The sequence below is a fragment of the Acartia tonsa genome, chromosome 3 (assembly GCF_053477335.1).
Source record: "Acartia tonsa isolate MP-2025a chromosome 3, ASM5347733v1, whole genome shotgun sequence".
Lineage (NCBI taxonomy): Eukaryota > Metazoa > Arthropoda > Copepoda > Calanoida > Acartiidae > Acartia > Acartia tonsa.
In genome coordinates this window covers 27885298-27908732 of record NC_137262.1, presented here as the reverse complement: position 1 = coordinate 27908732, position 23435 = coordinate 27885298, and the positions used below count along the sequence as shown (strand labels likewise).

Genomic DNA, 23435 nt, shown 5'->3' with positions numbered 1-23435 from the left:
CTCTTGATGTATGTTTTTGCGTGGCAGGGAGCTGACTTTGGAGTGTAAATTTAAACTCTTGTGATCAATGTAGTAAAAAGATATTTACTTAGAATTGTCAGTTGACACATCGTTACAGAATCCATAATGGTGAAAAAAACAATTTCATGTGATTAATATGAAAAACATTTAACAAAGTGGTGAGTTGACTAGACAGAAAAGGATCCATACTGGTGAGAAGCAATTCACATATGGTCAATGTGAAAAGTTTTTCTCCAAGAATAGTAATTTGACTAGACATAAAAGGATCCATTATGGTGCAAAGCCATACTCATGTAAACATTGTGATAAACATTATACTTCTACTTCAGCATAAACAAAGCATAATAAATCCCCTGTACATTTAGAGATGATGAAAACCTGAAATGGTACAAGTCCACCTTCTGTATCTATTAGTTTTATTAAATATGAAGAACTTTATATTAAAGTAGAAGAAATATTTGATGAAGATCCTCTTTCTAGCCAGATGAGAGCTGACAATATTAAGGAAAATATTCAACAAGAAATAGAAGATCCTCTCTCTATTCAGATGAGAGCTGACAATATTGAAGAAAATATTCAACAAGAAATAGAAGATCCTCTCTCTATCCAGATAAGAGCTGGCAATATTGAGGAAAATATTAAACAAGAAATAGAAGATCCTCTCTCTATTCAGATGAGAGCTGACAATATCGAGGAAAATATTCAACAAGAAATAGAAGATCCTCTCTCTATCCAGATAAGAGCTAACAATATTGAGGAAAATATTCAACAAGAAATAGAAGATCCTCTCTGTATCCAGATAAGAGCTGACAATATTGAGGAAAATATTAAACAAGAAATAGAAGATCCTCTCTCTATCCAGATGAGAGCTGACAATATCGAGGAAAATATACAACAAGAAATAGAAGATCCTCTCTGTATCCAGATAAGAGCTGACAATATTGAGGAAAATATTCAACAAGAAATATAAGATCCTCTCTCTATTCAGATGAGAGCTGACAATATTGAGGAAAATATCCAAAAAGAAATAGAAGATCCTCTCTGTATCCAGATGAGAGCTGACAATATTGAGGAAAATATTAAACAAGAAATAGAAGATCCTCTCTCTATTCAGATGAGAGCTGACAATATCGAGGAAAATATACAACAAGAAATAGAAGATCCTCTCTGTATCCAGATAAGAGCTGACAATATTGAGGAAAATATTCAACAAGAAATAGAAGATCCTCTCTCTATCCAGATAAGAGCTGACAATATTGAGGAAAATATTCAACAAGAAATAGAAGATCCTCTCTCTATCCAGATAAGAGCTGACAATATTGAGGAAAATATTCAACAAGAAATAGAAGATCCCCTCACTATCCAGATAAGAGCTGACAATATTGAGGAAAATATTCAACAAGAAATAGAAGATCCTCTCTCTATCCAGATAAGAGCTGACAATATTGAGGAAAATATTCAACAAGAAATAGAAGATCCCCTCACTATCCAGATGAGAGCTGACAATATTGAGGAAAATATTCAACAAAAAATAGAAGACCTTCTCTCTATCCAGAAGAGAGCTGACAATATTAATAACTATTAATAAAAATGTATAATTTTTTTCAAGTATTTTGATAGTAGCCATAAACATACTTCCATATTGTAAATGAATATGTAAAATAACCAAAATGTTTTGTTTAGGGTCTATAACACCAACCTCCCAAGAGAAAACCTCCCCAAAAATGTCACCCCCCCCCCCAACTTATGAGCACCTACAGGCCTCCAGAATCGTAGATTACTGAAACAGTATCACTTCTTTCACAGATTTTTTGGTGCAGTTTACAATTTTTTTGTCAGCTTTTGGATTTTTTTTAACAGTAACAATGAAATGCCAATTTGACAACTTTATTTGATAATAGTAATAATGGGTAACAATTTTGACAACATAATTAGGTACAGTTTACAATATAATGGTATTATAAATGGATATATAATAAGATTAATAAACACACAGGTCTCCTCAAATAAAATAGAATCTCTATTTGTAGGGATAGGTTAGTTTTTGTTAAAGTCTATTCATCTCTTCTGGATTAAGGCTTTTTAATCACCGGGTTGAAGAGTATTGTTAAGACTAAGCCTAATTGCATTGTTAGAATCAGTAAGAAAATTATACAAATTTGGACAACCAATAATTTGAGAAAATTGAGAAATAAAATTGTTCTAAAGTTAATGTTAATTATGATAGATTTGCTAGAAGTTTGTGTACTGTTTGCATAAATAGTAATAGCAATAGTTATACTCTTAGCATCATCTATTTCCATTTGTGATAACTTGTTAGCAGAGGTTGCAAGACTTCTTACATCTGAGTGACATATAGTCCTAAAAACAATTTAAAAATTATATTTCAAGAATAAGACATTTTTTTCAATTGTTTTGTTATCCTAGTAAAAATGTTCTAACTAAGCAGTAACCACTAGAGAGTTCAGATCATTTGATATTTTTTTGTTTAAAAAATTGTAAAATACAGTGTGTTTTTTTTATGAGAACTTTTTTGAAAGCAATTTTACCCCACTTATAGTTATCAGAATTTAATGATTAATGGCTTATTTTCTTCGTATTTTAATGCAATTAATAGAACACCAAAAAAATATTTCAGTTTTTTTTTTAAAAGTACCGTAAAATCTAAAATTCAAAACTTAGGTGTAAACATCTAAAAATGGTTTTAGCGTATTTTTCTTATGCAAAAATCTTCTACCCTTTGCAAGAAAAAAATTGGATTTTCTGTAGTCGACTTTGGGGGACCAGTACTCCCTCCCTGGTTGAGATATGACCTTCAAACTTTGATATGTTCTAGTACATGTCCCTAATGGTATCTGTATACATTTTTAGCTCTATATCTCAACTTTGAAGTGTTAAGCAGCCATTCTTGCAAAAGGTTGAATATTTGAGCATAAGAAAAATGCGCTAAAACCATTTTTAAATGTTGACACCTAAGTTTTGAATTTTAGATTTTACTGTACTTTTTATATAAAAACTAAAATATTTTTTGTTGTTCTATTAATTGCATTAAAAAACGAAGAAAATAAGCCATTAATCATTAAATTCTGATAACTACAAGTGGGGTAAATTTGCTTTCAAAAAAGTTCTCATAAAAAAAAACAATGTAGAAGTATTTCTTGTACTTCTCCTTGCAGTACCTCTTAATAAATAAAAGTACTCCTTGTATTTCTCCTTGTAGTAACCCTTCATAAATAAAAGTACACCTTGTATATCTCCTTGCGTTACCCTTGATAAATAAAAGCACACCTTGTATTTCTACTTGTAGTAACCTTTGATAAAAAAGTACACCTTGTATTTCTACTTGTAGTACCCCTTAATAAATAAAAGTACACCTTGTATTTCTCCTTGCGTTACCCTTGATAAATAAAAGTACACCTTGTATTTCTCCTTGCAGTACCCCTTGGCAGCCCAACCAGAGCAGGAAGTGTTTTCATCCTCACAAACAGAAGCTTTACATTGCTTGCAGGCCTAGAAAACAATCTAATTTACTATTTAGTGCTTTAAAGTTTCATTGAATATTTTTAAGTTAATGAATTTTTGTAGGTTAGAAAGGAACAGTAAATGTTTATACAGTAAATGATTACAAAATATCATTAGAGAAAAATTGGTTATTTGAATTATTCAAATCTATCTATACAGATATCTCAACCATAGAACTTAAGTTTAACAATATCTGTCTTATGATCATTATAAACACTGAACCAATTGGGCTCTGTATATAATAGAATACACCTACTGGTCATAAAAGTAAGCAATTTTGTGAACAAAAAAGATCAACCCAAAAAATAAATGTGAGAGGAATGGCAAATTTTTTTTTTACAAGAAAATGGGAGGAGTAGAACGAGCCATCATCTCTTGTCTCTTTAGGCTTATGTGTCCGGTATGGCAATCCAAATCTGAATTTATTTTGGATTGAATGATCAGCAGTTTTTTGGTTAAAAATTTGGATATTTAGCTAGGATCATTCTAGAATGCGCATCTGTTTTTAATTTGCCAATGTTTTGACAATGCATCATAATCCTAATAAAATTTTGTGCAGAATGCTCTGTATTGCCAACACTGGTTTAAATTACTTACTTTGGCACAATAGATGTTCATGTATTCACTATTCTTGGAGCACTCTCCTAATTTGGCCCATTCATCACAGTAAACATTGTTGTCTTCACAGCTCACCTAAAGGAATACAACTTTTAATGCAATAGGAATGAATTAAAAGTTTTATCATACCTTATCAGTGATATTACTACTTGAATGTATTATAATTAATTTGTATATTATTAATTATATTTATGCTATATTTTTTTTTAATTTTCATTGTTTTATAAGTATAAATGTATCATTCCAAAAGATTTCGATTTTTCTCCCTATTTTATCAATGAAGAATACTTAAAGTTGTATTTTATTCAAAATATTTACATGTAGAATCCTTAGAATATATTTCTACTTGATCAATTTTAGATAAAACTTACTCCACATTGATCACAGGCTACTGGGCAGTACACCAACATCCAGGACGGGTTTTTCTTACATTCATCCATCTTGGCCCAGGTGGCACAGTACCTGTAACACAGTTAGGATCATTAGTGGATACTTAAAAAAATAGTCCTATATATATTTTATATGACAATTTACTTGCAGTTTATTAGCAGTCTTTCCAAAATATAAGTTTAAATTTGTATTGCAAACCTTAAACATTTAAAAGAAAAATTTGTAGTCTCGTAGTCGATAAAAATTACAGATGTAAACAGTTTGTTTAGTTCGTTTACAAAGGAGGTAGAGGACATTTTGCTAAAAATAATATTCAACTTATCCCAAGTGACTGAAGTTCTTTGAGGACAATTATTAAATAGGTTTTACAATTTAGCAGTCTCCATTTTCCCTCAAATAATTTTATTCTATGGAAGGTGTAGAACAGCTTTTTGACTTTTGTTTTATCCGTTTTTACAAGAAATAAGATTGAAATACTGACTTGTTTTGATCCTGGCACTTGGGCTTGACCCAGGGTTTAGCAGTGGTGGGGGTGGGCTTTGTAACTGTAGTCTCTCCAGCACCTGTTTGAGGATAACCACGGCACTAGGATAGAAATATTAGTATTAATTATATTAGTTGCAATTGTGCTCTACAATTTACTTTGTTTGTCTGTCTGTCAGTAACGCTATGGGGGAAATGTGAAATATGGCTTTATTATTTGTGAAAATATCATTAACAATTGGCATCCAGTAAAATGATTTATTTGGAAAACATATCAACCTAGGTATATTTTCAATTTTATTTTGTTACCTCATAAAGAGTATTCAATTTCCTGATATCTGTATCAGAGAAGCCCTCTCTTTGTCCAAGCTTGCATTCTCCCTCTCGGATAGCCTCGATGGTTGGGGATCTACCCTAAAAAGTATTTTTGGTTCTAAAAAATATCAATTTTTATTTTTTTTGTGATGATAGCACTGACCATTAAATTGAGCATCTATATTACAACTCATTTAGTCCATTTGTCTGTTCATTAAGCAGCAATTTAAAGTTGAACTTCTACAGGGGGAGGAGACATTATTTAACCAACAGCTATATAAGATAGGTTTCTGAAATCTTTTGTGAAAATTTCCCTACCCATCTACTCTATAAGTTAATGACAAGTAACTATATTTATTAAATAAGATGATGGTTGTTTTACTTATGATCAGAATCTTATTGGCATGTACATTAGAAAATGATTATGAAACATGATGATAGCTATTAAATCAGAAGGGGAGGGATACTAAGCTATTTATTACACTAGTTCCCGAAGATTAATTATAACGTTTTCTTATTTGTTGTTTTAACAACTTTGGGGACTTTTAATTCACTAAGCTAAGTGACCAAACGTTTCAACCACTAATTGTAATCTATAGAAGGTATAATTTTGGATTCATCATTGGGGAAGAACATCAATTAATATGCTATTGTCTTACCCCTTAAGATCCCTGCAATTGAATGCTACCAACCTTGCTGAAAGCATAAGCTCCGTAGTGCATGACAGAGCATGTGTCGTACTCCGCCTTCAGATGGTCGATCTTGTTGAGGTCGTACTTCAAGAAGTTGTACTCCATGCCAGTGATGATGTTCTTCCAGTTTATACGGATATGGCTGTCTCTGAATATATTTAAAACGAAGGTTAAAAGAGAAGCTGCCGAGTCTGGACCACACCGTGTCATACTAGAGAATGGAAGGAATGTCCAGCATGCGAAACTAATAGTTAGAATAGGAGGGAATAAAATGGCATGGAAATTGGTACATTCATAACCATTAAAAGTTAGGACTTCAAGATAAAGGTCATGCAATCAAAGTAGTTTGTTGAGTATGATCTAATTTTTTTCAAATTGACGTAGAATTTTCATATAATTGATGTTTTATAAAAGAAAGCTTATATACTAATTATTTCGGCTCGTCCGTAACGGATAGCTCTTTCCGTTATTGTAGACATGTTAAAATTATCTTATTTTAAACTTTAAATAATGATTCTTATAACAGTTAGGTACAATTTTGTAAGCTTAGTAACTCTATATATGTTTCCAGAAAGTCCGTACGTCCTTTTATGCTGATTTTTTTTACAACTTTTTGTATGATATGATTATCCTATTCATTTAATTTTTGGAATAATGAATCCTACGATAACAAGGTAAAATTATGTTAAATTGTTACCTGTCTGCTCTTGACTGTTCATGCCAGAATCCTGCAGCGTGCATAAGCTCGTGCATAACAATACCTTAGAAAAATTAAATTTTAAAACAATTTGTAATTTGTGAAAGAAACATCTAGGTATATATTTTAAAAGATTTTTTTGAGTTAACTCAATTTTGTTATTGCAATATTATCCATGTTTGTTACTTATATCCTCTTAAATGGCTAGGCTGACAATAATTTGTTTTTCATAAAAGTCTTTTATTTACTAACACAAGTTTGATGCTATTTCTGGTTGTTATTCTTTATGTGATGGTAAGTTAAAAATTAGAACATTCCCTAAGAATCTGCTAAAACTGGAGAATGTTTTTTTTACCAGTATGGCTTCGAAACGGATTAATATCCGCTGGATTAGAACCGGTTCTCATCCATAATGAAAAATCATATATATTATTGTAGTACAGACAATTTTCCACGATATCAAAGAAAAACATTAAAACTGGTTTTAATACTATAATTTTTAATTTTAATATCCGCGAAAAGCTGTCTAGAGTTGTTGGTTACAGTTGGAGGTTTGTATACCTGTGTAGACACAACCATTGCCAAGAGAAACCGACTGTGAAGATCCAGTTCTGCCCACAGAGGAGCTGCAACCACTTCCCTTCATAATGTGGATGTACGCAGTCTCTGAGGTGCGGGGCTTGAACCTGATACAGGTCTTGTCGTGGTAGTTCTAAATATGGATTGTTTTAATAAATAAAATTAGTACAGTGTAAAAATGAATGTAGAATATATGTATATATTATAATAAGTGAAAAAGTTGTCGTTAATTTAGCTTGCTTACATTGAACTCGTTTATTGGTCAGTTCGTTCATCCAGTAGGGAATGCGAGGATCCTTATTTTAGCCCGCTGCAAACTACACTTTATTAGAGAACATGAAATATTCATTAGTTTAAAATTATGCCATTTGTATTTTCCTACACATTTTATTTAATAAATCCTACCCCCTAAAATCTAGATGCTTTGTGTTTTATATTTTTTAGACTTAAAGTTTTTGAAAAAATTGTAAGTATATCGCACTTGAATTTTTATCTGTATTCCATAAAATGGGTACATCCATTACAAAATTAAGAAGTAAAAATCTAATTGAGTTATACATTTTAGGAAAGCTACCCAATGGTCTCGGGTTGGTTTTGGAGAGTATTTAGACTAATTTACTGTCCTATAAGAACATTACCTTCATATTAAAGTAAAATAATAGAGGGGGCACGAGCTATAAGTAACTCTACCCAGGGGGGGGGGGGGGGAACCTATGCCGACTTTTAATTGGGTTTTTGAATGACGAATATCACCATCGGAAATATCGAGTCAGCCAAGTCACTACAAAATAGCAGAGCGCTATTTGCTAGCAGACGAAAAAGGTCCCAACTAATTGGTAGTTTTCTGGGTTATAAATCTATACTTATACATTTATTACCTTCATAGCCTTAGCAATAACTGATCTTTCATATTGTGAAAATTGAGAAGAGATTAGGTAGGGAATAACAGCTCCAGGCCACTAACAACCAACAGATAACCAATTTTAAAACTTATGTACATGTCAAAATATCTGTCTAAAAAAATGTTGGGAGAGGGTAGTAAAGTACTATGTTAAATAAGGACGTCGAAACCATCAAATTAAAGGAGGAATAGTTATTTCTCGTATCGTATTATAAACGACTTTCCGCGGATATAGAATGTACAATTAAGATTAAAACTAGTTTTTTAGCCCCGAGGTGCCGGAGGCACCGGCTAAAAAAACTGGTTTTAATCTTATGATTGTACATTTCTATATTCGTAGAAAACTGGATATAATACGATGCTAGACATAGTTTTTTCGTATGGATGAGAACCGGTTCCTATCCACCGGATTCGAATGAATACGAGAAAAATATTTAACACCCCAATTTTTTTTTCGAAGTAAAATTCTAATTTGGGAGGGGTGGGAAATCACCATCTTTACATCAATTTTCTTGTACTCCCTTTCATAATAGTCTCTAAAATGAATGGAAGGATGAATAATTGAATAAAATTAGTTTATTTTCCTTGCGCCAGGAGTCTCTGATAGCATTCTAAAAAAATAATAGATTATTTACATATTGTTTAGCTTGTATTTCATATAAAAAAATCTTAACATATGTAAATGGATTTAGAAATAGATTTTGAAAATAAATATTATTGTTATGGCTAAAAAATATTTTTGAAGAAAGAGTTAGCCCTTTTGATGAATAATCTGAACAAAGTTATTGAGATATGTAAACAACAATAAGATCCTACTCATAGAATAGTTGCGCTGTCTTTAAGTAATTTATATCTCATTGGTGTTATCAGCACACAAACAAACACGATTAATTACTGCTTTTAACTATGAAAGTAGCGCTGATATTTCGATGCATGTAATTTGTCTTGCGATAAAAATTGCAAATAATTAAATTGTAATCAGTTGGCCACCCAAGAATAATATCCTTTTCCTCTTAGAAGATGCATAGCTTCTCTAAGAAAAGTATGTCTGTCCATCTGTAAGAATATGACTTGAATTTAATTGGATATCCAATAATTTAAGGTAGTTAGTTTTTTCATGTCTGAAGCTAAAGATCTCGTAAATCGTTATTTTGATTGGTTTGTACTTTTCAGAGAAGCTTTAAAACGTCTTGGGGTGGTTTTAGGCTATATTTCTGAACTCCCTCGCCCAAAAAGGGCTAACTTTTTACTGTTAATGATTACAAAGTCACTATTAGAATATAATTTCTAAGAAAAAATTGGTCAATAATAAAGTTGCTGTCTATTGGCCATAGACATCCGAAAATTACCTCTTATGAATATTTATTAATTTCCTTCGAGTCATGACTTCACAGTCATGATTTGGTTTAAAATATAGCGATACCCCTTTTTCATATGATTCAGTATAAAGATATAATTTCAGAAAACTGACTTACCCTCGTATCTGTTGACTGGAGATCATCCATAGAGACATTATCAATATCTCCCTCAAAGAGTCCAGCACTCTCAATTGGATCCTCCTCAAAGTTGGAGAACATGTCGTCTTCCACATAATCTGATGCTCTGCAAAAAATGGATATAGAATACGTGGATATGTTGACAGAGGAAAATTTGTTGTCAATTTAGCTTGCTAAATAAACATCATTTATTGTCATCCAGAAGGTGGTGAAGGGATGGAGTTATGGGTTAGAGGATGGTTTTAGGCTATTTTATACACTCCCAACCCCTTCGAATACATAATCTCCCAGATGCTACGAGCGCAACCGCAAGTGATATGTTTTAAAAACTTTTTTGGAATGCTACTTTGGATGTAACAGCCTTTGCATTGTTTATTACACCTCATGTAAAATAATCAATTTTAACCTACCTAAAATCCTCGGGGTCAAGGGGAGAAGCAGGGATGTCATTAGAAGCCAGTTCATCATTGGAACCTGTACAAATAAATGATAAGTGTACTAAACCAGTAAAAACTGGAGGTTTCATCTTAAAATTTTTACTGGTGCATTTTGGACACAATTTTTGTTAAATAGGTATTAAAATGTCCACAGAATAAGGTTTTTTGGTGTGGGTAGAAATTATCTAGCCACAAATCCCAGCTAATGCTTATTATATTTATCATATATCAACGCCATTCTAATGATGACATACACGAACATAAATGAAAAAATCACATAAATATGTTGGGAACCATTATTTGAAAAGTTAGATCTTAAAAAATCTTTGATGAAAAAGCGTAGAGATCTTACGGGATAAGCCAATGGACTATAAATAATGTACACCTTCAATTACAATAAACAAAATTATCCCTTCTTACATTAAAATTAATGGTGAAAAGTTTGGATTCTAAATTGGTTTGTACATCCCAATGAAGTCCGTATGCCAAACAGTTAAAAAACACTTTTATATAACATTGGGTACCATTATAATTTACAGTCCGATGTTTCCCTCCCTCTCTGGAAAAACGTGTTTTGAGATTACCTGCTATGGCGTTATTATTATCAGCAGAATTTGGCACTTTTATGGAATCCCAATCAACTAAAATTTTACATAAAATTAGATACAAAAGTAGAGTGACAAGAATATTTAACAGTTTTTACAGAATTAAGTAATCAGAAATTTTAAGGAATAAAATCGAATATTTAACTTTAAAATGAGATAATAATATTTATTTCCAGTATGGCCTTGAGACCGATTAATACCCGCTGGATTAGAACCAGTACTAAGCCGTACTGTTATTTAAAACTATTGTTTTTTTGTTCAAGTCTCTACGATACCTATCATATGTTGCGCTAAGTCTCTACTAGATAAGTCTACGAATATTTAATTTTTTTCTCTCGATTTTTTGTGATTTCTCTTGGGATGGTGGTGGCACCCTACCCCAAAATAGTTGTAAACCTCTCCGGGACCTATGAGAAGCTACACTGTTTAAGTGAACCAGATCGGTTCAGTGGTTAGCGAAATCCTTCGGACAAACATACAAACACACAAAAACACAGACAAACAGAAATCCTGTAACTTTAGTATAAGAATTAACTGATTTACCAAATATTTACCTAAATCATTGATGTTGAAGTTGCCGCCATTTCTTGCTTCTGTCTTGGCAAATGCCAGTGCGGGAAGGAACAACAATAAAAATATTTGCCTATAAATAAACAATATATAGTTATTCATCGCATCGTATTATAGACAGATAAATACTTCTACTCTATTTTTCATATTACACTAAATGAAAGAACCTAGTAATAGTGTCTAACTTTTTATCTTCGTGACGTAACAAAAATCCATCTCTCTTTTTTTTCCTTTCCCACCTCCCCTCTCATCCTTCGATTTTTGTTACGTCACAAAGACAAAAAGTTAGACACTAATACTTAGGTGCTAAATGAAACATTAAAATTAAATTTAGCACAATTTGACTTTTTCAACGTGTGTGTTATTGGCATTTATTACAATATATCCTAAAATATCTCAGTTTTATTACCTATTACATAAAATATTTATCTGATAAAAATATATCTATAGCTTATATTAAAATAATTTTATCCATCTAAAATATATATAAATCTATTTTTGTTCAACATACCTATTTATTGTGTAAAATAGTAACCTTACTTATATCTATTTATCTCTATAATTTCTATGTAATTAACTATCAATCTACTTAATTTATAACTTTATATGTATCTTTTGATAACCTGTATATCCTTACCAATTTTTACTAATTACGCCTATAATATAATATGTTTTTTAATCTCTTATTAACTATCGAATTAATTTCTATCTATCTATCAATGTATAATCTTACCAATTCATACTGGTATGTGTAACTGCGGCTGTACTGAGTTCTGATTTGCTTCTTATATCTGTGTGTATGTCGACGTAACAACCAGCATCTTATTCATCCTAATCAATTATCTAGTCCTGTAATGTTTATAGTTTTGGAGGATTTATGTATTTTCGGATAATATTTATGACAGACTATATAGGAATGATGTGAGGGCATGACTGTATGGTCAAACGTCATTCAGACAACTATTATACAACCTTTGTCTGAAAGTCCTAATTGTGTATGGTAGTGAAATAAACCTGTTTCCAGTCTAGGCATTGCCGTTACTCTACAAAAGCAGGAATCATTTAAAGTCATTAGTTATGACACGGTGTTGAAATTAAAAGCAAAACTAGGTCAAGTTATAGATATTGAGGTGTTTGGAAGTTACGAAAAGCACTTACAAAAAATTAAACCAGGTTAGCATTACAGAATACAGATAGACAGTGATAAGGACAAACAGACAAGAGACAAAAATTGATACAGTTGCTTCGCTATTTAAATAGAAAATAACATTTAATTTCTAGAAAATAAATAAGAAGTAATAAGAGTAAAAGAAAATCCTTCACTTTTAACAAATTAAGAATATATTTACATAAAAAATAGAATCTTTAACTTTAAAAAGTTGATGAGTAAAAATACACATACAGACACACTGTTTGATTTTATTATTTTCAGAACTTATTCTGATACATATAGTACAAGAATTTAGGATATAGAAAGCATAATTACTTATTTATAATTATTTAGTACCTTTAAAATAAAAGTTTTATCCACCCCCCGAAAAATTTTTCTGAAATTTCTTATTACTTGGGAAATTCGATAATAGTTATTATAATAGTATTATAAACGGCTTTCCGCGGATATAGAATATACACTTATAAGATAAAAACCAGGGGCTAAAAAAACTAGTTTTAATCTTATGATTGTACATTTTTATATTTATATAATAATGCTAGACATAGTCTTTTCGTATGGATAAGAACCGGTTTCTATCCACTGCACTGGATTCGAATGAATACGAGAAAATTAAAGAATAGAGTTTTTTTCAAATATATACACACAAGGATAACAACATTTATAAGTAGCTAAGCAAAAATATCCATGTTAGTCAAAGTTAATTGCTGGGTGATTCATATAAAAAAGTCACGAAACGTATTAGTATCTTTGATTTTTGTAGCATGAGCGACAGACAGATGGACAAAGTAAATTATATATTGAGTGCTGATTGGTACATGGAATCAGCACCCAAAAGTTCAAAAAAATCACATTTTCCCCACAACGGACTGACATACCGCTTGAATAAAGGGCGGACAGGCCAAAATAAATTATGGAGTAGCTTCCCTAATAAAATAGGGGCTTATTCAAACCAATAAGGATATTAATATCAGATTATTTCCATTACGAAATTCTAATTGTTTTATATGAAAAATATGTGTGTCATGGATAAAATAACAATAAAGCTGTCATTTCTATACCTTTTTGCTACAAGTTATTATATCCGTTAAAGGTCATGATCTTCAGATAAAAAGCAATAAACTTTCATCCTTAGTTCTTGCTATTTCCTAACTTTACTTTAACTACATAGTACTCATTACTTGGAGGTTATTTGGATAATTCCTCTTGGGAGGATGGTGGTAATCTTCCTCAAAAATAAAATAGTTATAAACATTTGCAGAACCCAAGAGAGGCTACATTGTAATGGAGAAATATATCGGTCCATCGGTTAAGGAAAGCCTTCGGTACAGAAAGACAGTCACACATACATATAGATCCTGTTACTTTTAAAAGGGTGATATTTTTAAATTTTGAAAAAGTAGATATCTCAAACTATTTAAAAGTATTGAGGTTTTACTTTCGACCAAACACATGACTCTCATTGCATTACCGACAGACAAACAAAAAACAAAAGTTATACAAAAGTTGGTCATTGGTCAAAGGAATTTTAAAAAAAAATAATTCAGCAGCTGGAGTAATTAATAAATATTTATACTAAAATTTCACATTACAGATTGACTGAAGGACATAGTTATAAAAAGTCGTTGATATAGGGAATTCATGAAAAATATTAGCTGCCTATCTCAAATAGCGGCTGAGAAAATCAGTTCTCTCTTTATGTACAATCGGGCAGTCAAAAACTAGAAAATTACATAAAATTCAAATTACAAAAGAACTCATATATGATTTATGTGTGATAAAAAAACTATACTGTTAATTCTAACCTAATTAATCATTACCAACAATGTAATTAACTGTGTGTGTTACATAAAACAAGAATGACAACACCAACGAAAGCGAAGTTTAAAAGAATCATTAACAAATATAAAGTAGAAAAATAATTTAGAAGTCTGAAAAAAATTCCGTATAAATGTATCCCAAAATACCTGAATAAAGGATGTTTAATACAAACAATATTCATACTTTTATTTTTAAATTTGATTATAGAGATGCTTCGTTATTAAAATTGTGCCTAATCGTCCAAGAAATCCATATTACAAAAAACAGGATAATATAAAAATTGGGATCATGGAAAGAAAACAAAGTCATTCCTTAATTAGGACAGAAGTCACCTTCCTAGGAAGGACATAAGTAGCCTTCCTTAAGTGAGAATTTGTTAGATGAAGGGCATAAATTGCCTCCCTTAACAAAGATTTTGCAAGCTTGAGGACATAAGTAACCTCCCTTCACCTCACAAAACCTAGCTTTTTGGTCCTTCACATAGCAAAATCTTGCATAAAATTGGTTTTTGGTCCATCACATAGCAAAATATTGCAAAACTTAGCTTTTCTGTCCTTATTATAGCAAAATATTGCAAAACATAGCTTTTTGGTCCATCACATAGCAAAATCTTGCATAAAATAGATTTTTGGTCCATCACATAGCAAAACATTGCAAAACTTAGCTTTTCTGTCCTTCACATAGCAAATTCTTGCAAAACATAGCAAATTCTTGCAAAACATAGCAAATTCTTGCAAAACATAGCAAATTCTTGCAAAACATAGCAAATTTTTGCAAAACATAGCAAATTCTTGCAAAACAAAGCAAATTCCTAAAATTGCTTATTAATCAACATGATATAATTTGACATACTGACTTTCTGGTTGTGACTATAGAGTTGCTACCCTTTCTAATTTGTACCTAACTGCTAAAAATATAATCATGCTAAGTTTGAAATAAAAAATATAACATACCTTTATTTACTATAAGAGCTATCAGTTACGGACGGACGGACGGAACTACTCTAATTATAGAAAAGCTTCGCATTTGAAAAATTACATGAATTATTGCCAAATAAATTTATCAAAAAGTCTACACTTGAACAAAAGAACCCTTTTTTAAATTCTCTAAAATTATACATACATCTATATTTTTATTTTCTATTGTCACCTCTTTTTAATTTGAAATAAATGTTTATCAATTGATTTATACCCGAGTTGTACAAAAAGACAAATTTAGATGAGTGGACTTATTTTGCTCTAACTTACATCCTATTATATAAAGAAATAAGGCTATTCTTGTCTGTAGCTTTAGATTTCAATAATTACTGAACTGATTGAGTTCGCCTATTAAGGGAGTCTTCACATTGGTCCCTGGATGGTTGTAGACTATTTTCTTACCTTCCCATTTAAATACAATGCCTACATGGTTGGTCTGAAGATCGTCCCCTTATCCCTGGGGGAAAACTTTATCATTCTAATGTCAGACCTATTTTCCATTTAATTTCAAGGAGATAAATTTAATGACTCAGATATCAACCACAACAACGTTTTATGCAAACATGAACAGTCAGGGATCTAAAGAGATAGAACAACGGACAATAAATTAATGATTGATCAACACAGTTACTCCTTCTGTAGGTTAAATTATTTGTTGGAAAGTTAAGACACTACTAGTTTGCAACAAACCAATCAGAATTCAAGATGAGTACCCAATTGCCACCACTGTGTTTTACAATCCAATATACCCCTCCCTTCGTAACTGGACAAAGTGTCTCAAAAATCAGCCATGTGACGGCACAAAAATGAGGGAGATGAGAGGAGAAGTGAGAAAGGAAACCCCTAAAAAAGAAATGGGTAATCCCTCATTTTTATGACGTCACATGGCTGATTTTTGATAAACTAAGTCCAGTTACCTCCACCCTTGATAAAAAGTACATTACCACAAGAACAAGGATATGATAAAAATTTAACAAGGATAAGTGTTCTTTGTCTATTACTAATTGCTTCTCCCCCAGCCTCTAGAAAACAGCCTAAAACCAACCCTAGACTTTTATAAAGCTTCCCTGAATTGTGTATTAATTCAGGAAAAAATTGGATTAGATTTTTATTAACACACAAAGAAATAAAATAGGAAATAGAATAAATATATGTACAATTTTATGTATTTTTATGGATCTTCTTGTGTAGCCGGGAACAAACCCGACAGGGTTATAACCACTGCACCCCTTTTGAGGTAAGCTGTGAGTTGACGCAGATTAGCAGCCATTCTTGATAATTCAAATAGAATTACAGGTACACCGACAAACGTCCTACTACGACAAACGTCCTAATGCGACAAAAGTCCTAATCCGACAAACCTCCTAAACGACAAACGTCCTAAACGACTAACCTCTTAAGTAAACCTCCTAAAAACTTTTCAAATTACTTTCCGAATTACATTGTATTTATTACTCTACTTGTTTAGGAAAATACATTTTTTTGTCCCTTATTCTTATTCAAAAATGTGTTGAGCCGAGATTCGCAACCATCACTTACATGACAAATAGCGGGTTATATAAGATTTATCAAATCCAATTAAAAGTACAATTGCTAATTACTGTTATGTGATAACTAATTATAATTATGCGGTTCCTGATGTATTAATTATAGAAATATCACAATATGATTTTAGATTGATTAGATATATATTCGCTGTGATATCAAAGAATAAAAGTGTTCTTGGACCAGCAAATTTTATTATTAATGAGGTGTTAATTGTTCACACTATATTATGTGATCACACATTCAATCATACAATAGATATAAGATACACGTGGATATGTAGTCAGGTGAAATTTGACGTCAATTAACCTAGCCACTATGGATCTCATTTATTGGTCAGTTCGTGTATCCAATAGGAGGGGAGAGGATGGGGTAAAGGTGGTGGATTGGAGGTATTGTTATTTTAACTAGCTGCTAGTATCACTATATTACAGTACAAGAGGTAATTTGAATAAAAATGAAGGTGCCCCTAATTTTGGGGGGGTTGTGGGTGTCCCAACCCTTCAAGAAAAAAGCCTAAAACCACCACATGACCAGTAGGTATACTCCCTGAAGAGTAAAATCCAATCTGTTCAGTGGAAATCGAGATCTTAAGGGACAGACAGACGGACGGACAGACAGACATCAAGCTACTTTGTATTATAGATATAAAAATCTGGTGCAATATCCAAGTAATAATATATCGATTATTATATTACTCCTTTTAAAGGGATTCTACATCACTTATCATTTGTAAAATTTGAAAAATATTATCGTAATATAATTAACGTAAAAGAATTTAGGAGGTAAAAGCTATATGTGAGGACTCTGCCGGCTTTCGATTGGGTCTTTGAATACCAGTAATTAGACTCTGAAATATGCACACAGCCGAGTCGCTACAAAAGGACAAAAATCAGTTTGCTAGTATACAAAAAGGTCCCCACCACTTGGGTCAGGTAGTTAAGCGGACTATGCATCTATGCTTATATTGACATGTAAAAGAAAAAGTTGTTTTTTCTGTCTATTTGTTCCACTAACCGCTGAACAAATATGACTCTCTGTTATAGGTCCAAGGTACAACAACCTAAATTTATATAGAAAATTTAAATTTAAGCTGGTGTGTCGACCCCCCTCCCCACCATTCTTTAAAGTTCCTAAAGAACCGCAAGTAAATATAATCATACTATAATAGAAGGCTGTGTATATTAAAATGTATCTCAATTAACATATCATAAACGGCTAGTCTGAGCAACCTACACAAATTTAAAAAGTTATCAGGGATAAGACAATAGACAATAAATTGAAACAAAGGCCCGATGAAGATGAACATTATAACCCCCTATATAGATTAAAATTATTTGTAAATGTTGGTTAAAGTTTAGAGCTAACTAATCAAAATTTAATAAAAGTACCCAAAGTTGTTAAGCAATGAATGCGATAACCAAGTTATTTAACTTTGGGTTCCAGCGTATTATAACTTCAATGTCCCCCATTCTTCCTAAAAGTAAAATAACTTTCCATTTATCAGGCAGAAGTGTTTTGAAGAGTAGATTCGCTAACTTAAACTTTAAATAAAACTAAATTAATCACAAATAAACACATCATTACACAGCTTAGCGGTGACTAAATAACTTTTTTTCCCGACAATTTAAAAAGCACACGCACATAAAATAAAACGCTCACACACACGCAAACACTTCACTTGCATTTATTTTGATTCTTGGCGTAAAAACAATGGTCATTTTGACAAAACTTTGTTGTTTTGTCTAAAATTCAAGGTAACGTGTGGCTTCATCCCTAGTCTCTAGAGGATGAGTTGACATTTAATGATTTTTTAGGTGTAGGGGGAATTTTTCTTTCATTGGTAACACATCTATATGTGAAAGTAACGCATCCGTCAAAAAAAGCCTAAAACCTGTCTAGAAACATTATGAAACGATCTGTCGGCCAATATGATTTTTTTTGCGGAAACACAATCACATACACACTTACATCTTTTGACATAAAAACAGTTTCAAATTTTATAGAACTTGAACAATTATTTATCCCGTATCTTCGACATCTTTCCGCAGATGTTAAAATGAAAAATTATAAGATTAAAACCAGTTGTGTTAGCCTGAACTATCATTTTATGCTTTTTGTTTTATTATTTGTGGAAAATTGTGTATACATGATTTTGCAATTCTATTCCAGTCCATTTTAATCGATTTCGAAGCCATATTGGTTGTTACATTGTCGACCACCCTTTTAAACATTTATCAAGTGAGTCATTTACTTGGACAGGTTGGCAAGTATATCAACACAAAAAAATCCACGTTTTGTAACGAAACAAAGAAGACATCATACATAAGTAGCGCAGTAGAAACGAGCCGGCGACATTTATGTTAAATAGCAAGTATACAGATAAAAAAATCCACGTTTTGTAACAAATCAAAGATGGCATCATCCATAAATAGCACAGAAGTAAAAAGTCAAGATGGATATAGAATGTAATTAGATGATATGTCGTCAATTTAGGTTACTAATATGGACATCATTTATTGGTCAGTTTGTTAGTTTAGTAGGAGGGGATGAGGTAAAGGGGAGGAGGGGGGGGGGGGTTGATCTTAGTTTTATCTAGCTACAAGCTTCTCTTTATTAGAGTACAAGATAATCTGGTGAGACTGTATAAAATCCATTCAAGTCAACGACTTTTTAGATATAAAACTAGTTTACCTTACCTTAGCCAAATTGGAAATATATTTTATAAGTAGCAAAATCATTATTGTCAAAGACTATAAAGTAAAGGTGGGATACCCTAACTATATGAAGTTGTTCTCAATAACAAAGAAGAAAACATTCACAGGAAGTTTAGCCATTGATAAGTAAAAAGATAGCAAAGTTTTGCTTGTTTTGGTACTTTCCATGCAAGCTACTTACCCAGCAATTGAGAGACAAACGGCAAATTAAAATTAAACATAGACACGTTTCAAATAAAGATGAAATAATTAAAAGTTTAAATATGAAGTGAACGATCTTTTATAAGGATAATTTTCACAAAAAAACACACATATCTCATTTTTAACCGCACCAAGAAAAATATCCACTAGAAATTAATACCTCCCCTCCCCATAAAACCAACAACAAAAACTTGTATCCTAATATTCGTGTAACATTGTCTGTAATACGATGCTTTACATTAATTTTCTGTATGCTGGAGGAAACCGCTTCTAATCCCGCGGATATTCATCGTATTTAAAGGCCTAAAAGAATTGTTGCTAAAACTCAAGAGTTGTCCGTCTAAATCCCTCCGATATATTCTGAGCTTGAAAACTTAACTTCGAAAAATGTAAATCACAAATTTATAATTAATGTAATGCTTCCTTAATCACAAGTGCTTTGTCGTAGCTTTATATTGTAATAGATGCTTCTTCCCTAGCCTCTAGTGAAAGGCGGGGAGATCAGGAAAATAGCCTAAAACGACTACATAACATTTATTAAGCATCTTCAAGAAGTACAAACACTTGGAACCAGAATTTTCTAAGATCTTTAGCTTCAGACGAAAAAAACCTTACTTTATATAATAATGGTGCGCCCCTAGCATCTCGGGGCTAGCAAAATAGGTTGAAACCATTCCGAGACTTAAATCATAAAATTAAATAGCCTAAAGCCATAATAAAACCTATGTGAAGATTACCTAAACTAACCCAATCAGTTTAGTAGTTAGCTTCAGACCAAAAAACCTTACTACTTTATATATTTTTTTGGTTGATTAAACATAAATTTTAAAATTTGTCTGCGATTGGCCAATCCCTATATATCTGACATTGTGTACCACTTAAACTCAATAATTGCAACAGACATAGAACATGCGAATCATCTTGTCTGATTTGATTTTGCAAAAATTTGTCGCGTAATCCAATTGGCAATCATTGCTACTCTTGGTTTATATCATGATCTTTGTCATTCTGGACTTTTTTCTTTCCTGTGTACATTGTTTGTTTTGTTAATTTTTTCCTTTAATTTTTGTAACTTATGCATAACAACCGGTTGCGCCCCTAGAATTTATGGTTCTCTATAATCAAAGTAGTAAGATGGGGGGCAGTAAAATAGCCCAAACAATCCCTAGATTTAAATATAAAAATAAGATATCCATCCTGGGACCTATGTAAAGCTTCCCTAAAACAGGAGAACTCAATCAGTTCAGTAGTTACTTGCATCTAAAACTTCAGAAAAACCTAACAACTTTATATAATAGGAATGAAAATAAAAAAAAATTAAAAAAGAAATATCAATATTTCTATTTAGAACTTTTCTTTCTATTAGCTAATTTATTATTTTAGTTAAATCAAATTAATACCCGTTTCGGACCATTTTATCCTTGTTAAATGGTTTACAAATTCGATATTCTTACTTGCAAAATCTCAAACTCTAGAATGACATAAATATATCCTTATTTAAAAGTAACAGAGTGTATATGTGTTTGTTTGTCTGTGATCGTGCGAGTTGTAAAAAAACCAACTGCTGAACCAATATGGTTTACCTTTACAGGAAAGCTTCTCAAAGGTCCAGAGATTGTTTATAACAATTTGAGGGAGTCAACCTCCACCCTCCTAAGAAAAATTGCCTCCATTTGGAAAAAATGGCCTTAACCCCTTAATTTTTTTTTTATAACTAAAGTTTAAAGTGGAGGGTCGATTCTCCACCTTCCCCCATAGCCTCATGCGTATATATGTACATTATCTTTCTTATCTATGTTAATTATTCATTATCTTTTTTATATGAATCATTAGTTTATCCCACATAAACACAAATGCTTTATATGTCAAATTCTAAAATAATAATATTTACTTATACGGGATCTAGATATTTCTAATGATAAAAGAAACAATTCACGGTTGGTTTTTTATTAAATGAATATGTTAGGGTACAATGTTTGGCACTTTCAATGTAAGTAAATGATAATAACAAAGCCACAGAATACGATAATACCTTCAGAAAAATCGATGAAAATAGTTTTCATACTAAATTTTTTTTTTTTTTTATATTTTTTCTAAAATGTCATGACAGAAGATGCAAAATGTCGTCTTAGTTTTTTGAAAGGACTAATCTTCTCTGAAATCTAAATTATCAAAATATTTTTTTTGGTAAATGATTATACGATATATGTCAAACATTTTATCAGAAAGAAATATTTAAAATTGTGAAGTAGAAACCTGAATAATTTTTCTTGTGGAAATAGTTTTCTGCAAATGTTGATAAACATATGTCTGCTAGCATTAAGATGTTTGTACTGCCAATACACGTCGGGTTTTATTTAAAGAATTTCTTTAAAATGTTTTTTTTTACCTTGTATACCAATAACGCAATATTTGCTATCAGAAAACCCCCCACTAAGACTCGCCTACGACCCGATCTTTTAGGATTGCTTTGTAATTTACATTTTTGAAAGTCTTTCAACAGTATACACAGCAAATTCTCTCTTTTTTAACTAACTTTCCGAATGATATACCTAAAGCATTTGAATTGACAAAGGCTATGCTAATATTTTTACCATTCAAGTTTATTTAATATTCTAATAAATAGCGCAACCCTCCAAGTTTATGACTACTTTTCATGAACATATGATCTAAAGAATAAGCTCTGACGCAATGTCATATAAGGATATTATAATATTCATTAAAAAAATTGTTATTTTTGCATATATGTTACATTTTACAGTGTTTTGTGGCTCAAAAGAAAGACAATTAAAAATTATTTCATATTATATAGTTTAAATTACATAAGATAACCTAGAAATAGTAAAAAATTCCCTTTCTTTTTTTGTCGCAAAAGAGAATTTAACAAAGATTTTCATTAAAAAACACCTTAGTGTAAAAATTAAAAAGTTTAAACATGGTCACAAAAAGATTCAATTAGTTTATTAAATGTTTCATTTTCAGCAAATGACGATTAATCTCTATCTATAATACAAAGTAAAACGATGTCTGTCCGTCTGTCTGTCCGTCTGTCCGTCTGTCCGTCTGTCTGTCCGTCTGAAGCTTAAGATCTCAGTAACCACTGAACCGATTGGGCTCTACTCTTCAGGGAATATACCTACTGGTCCTGTGATGGTTTTAAGCTATTTTCTTGGGGAGTGGGACACCCTCAACCCCCCAAAAAATGAAAAATAACCCCCCCCCAAAAAAAAAAATTTTTTTTTTACTTTTTCTTTTTAAATCTAAAATACAAAAAATTAGGTTGATCAAACCTCTTGGGGCAAAGCCCCTAGAGGCTAGGGGCGAAACCGCTAGTTACAAAGAATAAAGTGTAAAAAGATATTCTCGTTTTAATTTTAAGCAACTTAAAATGTATTTTAATACCTTTTAATGATTTATTTTTTAAAACATCATTTTATAAAATGTTATTGATTTTTAAAGTTATATATTAGAATGTTTTTAAATTTTGTTAACATTTTGTTTTAAATGTAGAAAATTGGTAATTCTAAACATTCAAAAAATGATTTTATTAAATTTTCATCACTTAAATTGCATGTTTGATGAAATTTTCAACTGATAATTCAAGAAAAATCGTTTAAGTTTTATTATATTTTACTTTGAAATGTTAAAAATATATATTATTGTCAAAAATGTGGAAG

At 31.4% G+C, this 23435-nt stretch overlaps 3 protein-coding genes across 4 annotated transcripts in view; 1 reads left to right on the top strand and 2 right to left on the bottom strand.

Annotated features, from left to right (window-relative positions):
- The window catches only part of LOC145313806 (uncharacterized), a 180890-nt gene that overhangs the window by 72988 nt on the left and 84467 nt on the right, over nt 1-23435 (bottom strand). The window lies entirely within an intron of this gene.
- The window catches only part of LOC145313807 (glycogen [starch] synthase-like), a 144689-nt gene that overhangs the window by 91082 nt on the left and 30172 nt on the right, over nt 1-23435 (top strand). The window lies entirely within an intron of this gene.
- LOC145313804 (zinc metalloproteinase nas-6-like) lies at nt 1893-12177 on the bottom strand. The gene is made up of 16 exons (XM_080153418.1): nt 12060-12177; nt 11311-11399; nt 10736-10792; nt 10125-10188; nt 9694-9820; nt 8805-8829; nt 8196-8278; nt 7300-7450; nt 6739-6802; nt 6042-6189; nt 5344-5448; nt 5033-5136; nt 4533-4623; nt 4141-4236; nt 3439-3531; nt 1893-2382 (listed from the first exon to the last, which is right to left on the bottom strand). Exons 1-16 carry the CDS (start codon nt 12065-12067, stop codon nt 2338-2340), a joined length of 1350 nt encoding a protein of 449 aa, XP_080009544.1. The 5' UTR covers nt 12068-12177; the 3' UTR covers nt 1893-2337.

Bases quoted from the DNA above. Each gene is read 5' to 3' on its own strand.
- LOC145313804 (XM_080153418.1), bottom strand. The intron at 8,830-9,693 runs GTAAGTCAGTTT...TTATTTTTTTAG, and splicing joins TCCAGTCAACAGATACGAGG to AATGCTATCAGAGACTCCTG. The intron at 2,383-3,438 runs GTGTACTTTTAT...AATTGTTTTTAG, and splicing joins ACTGCAAGGAGAAATACAAG to GACTATATGTCACTCAGATG.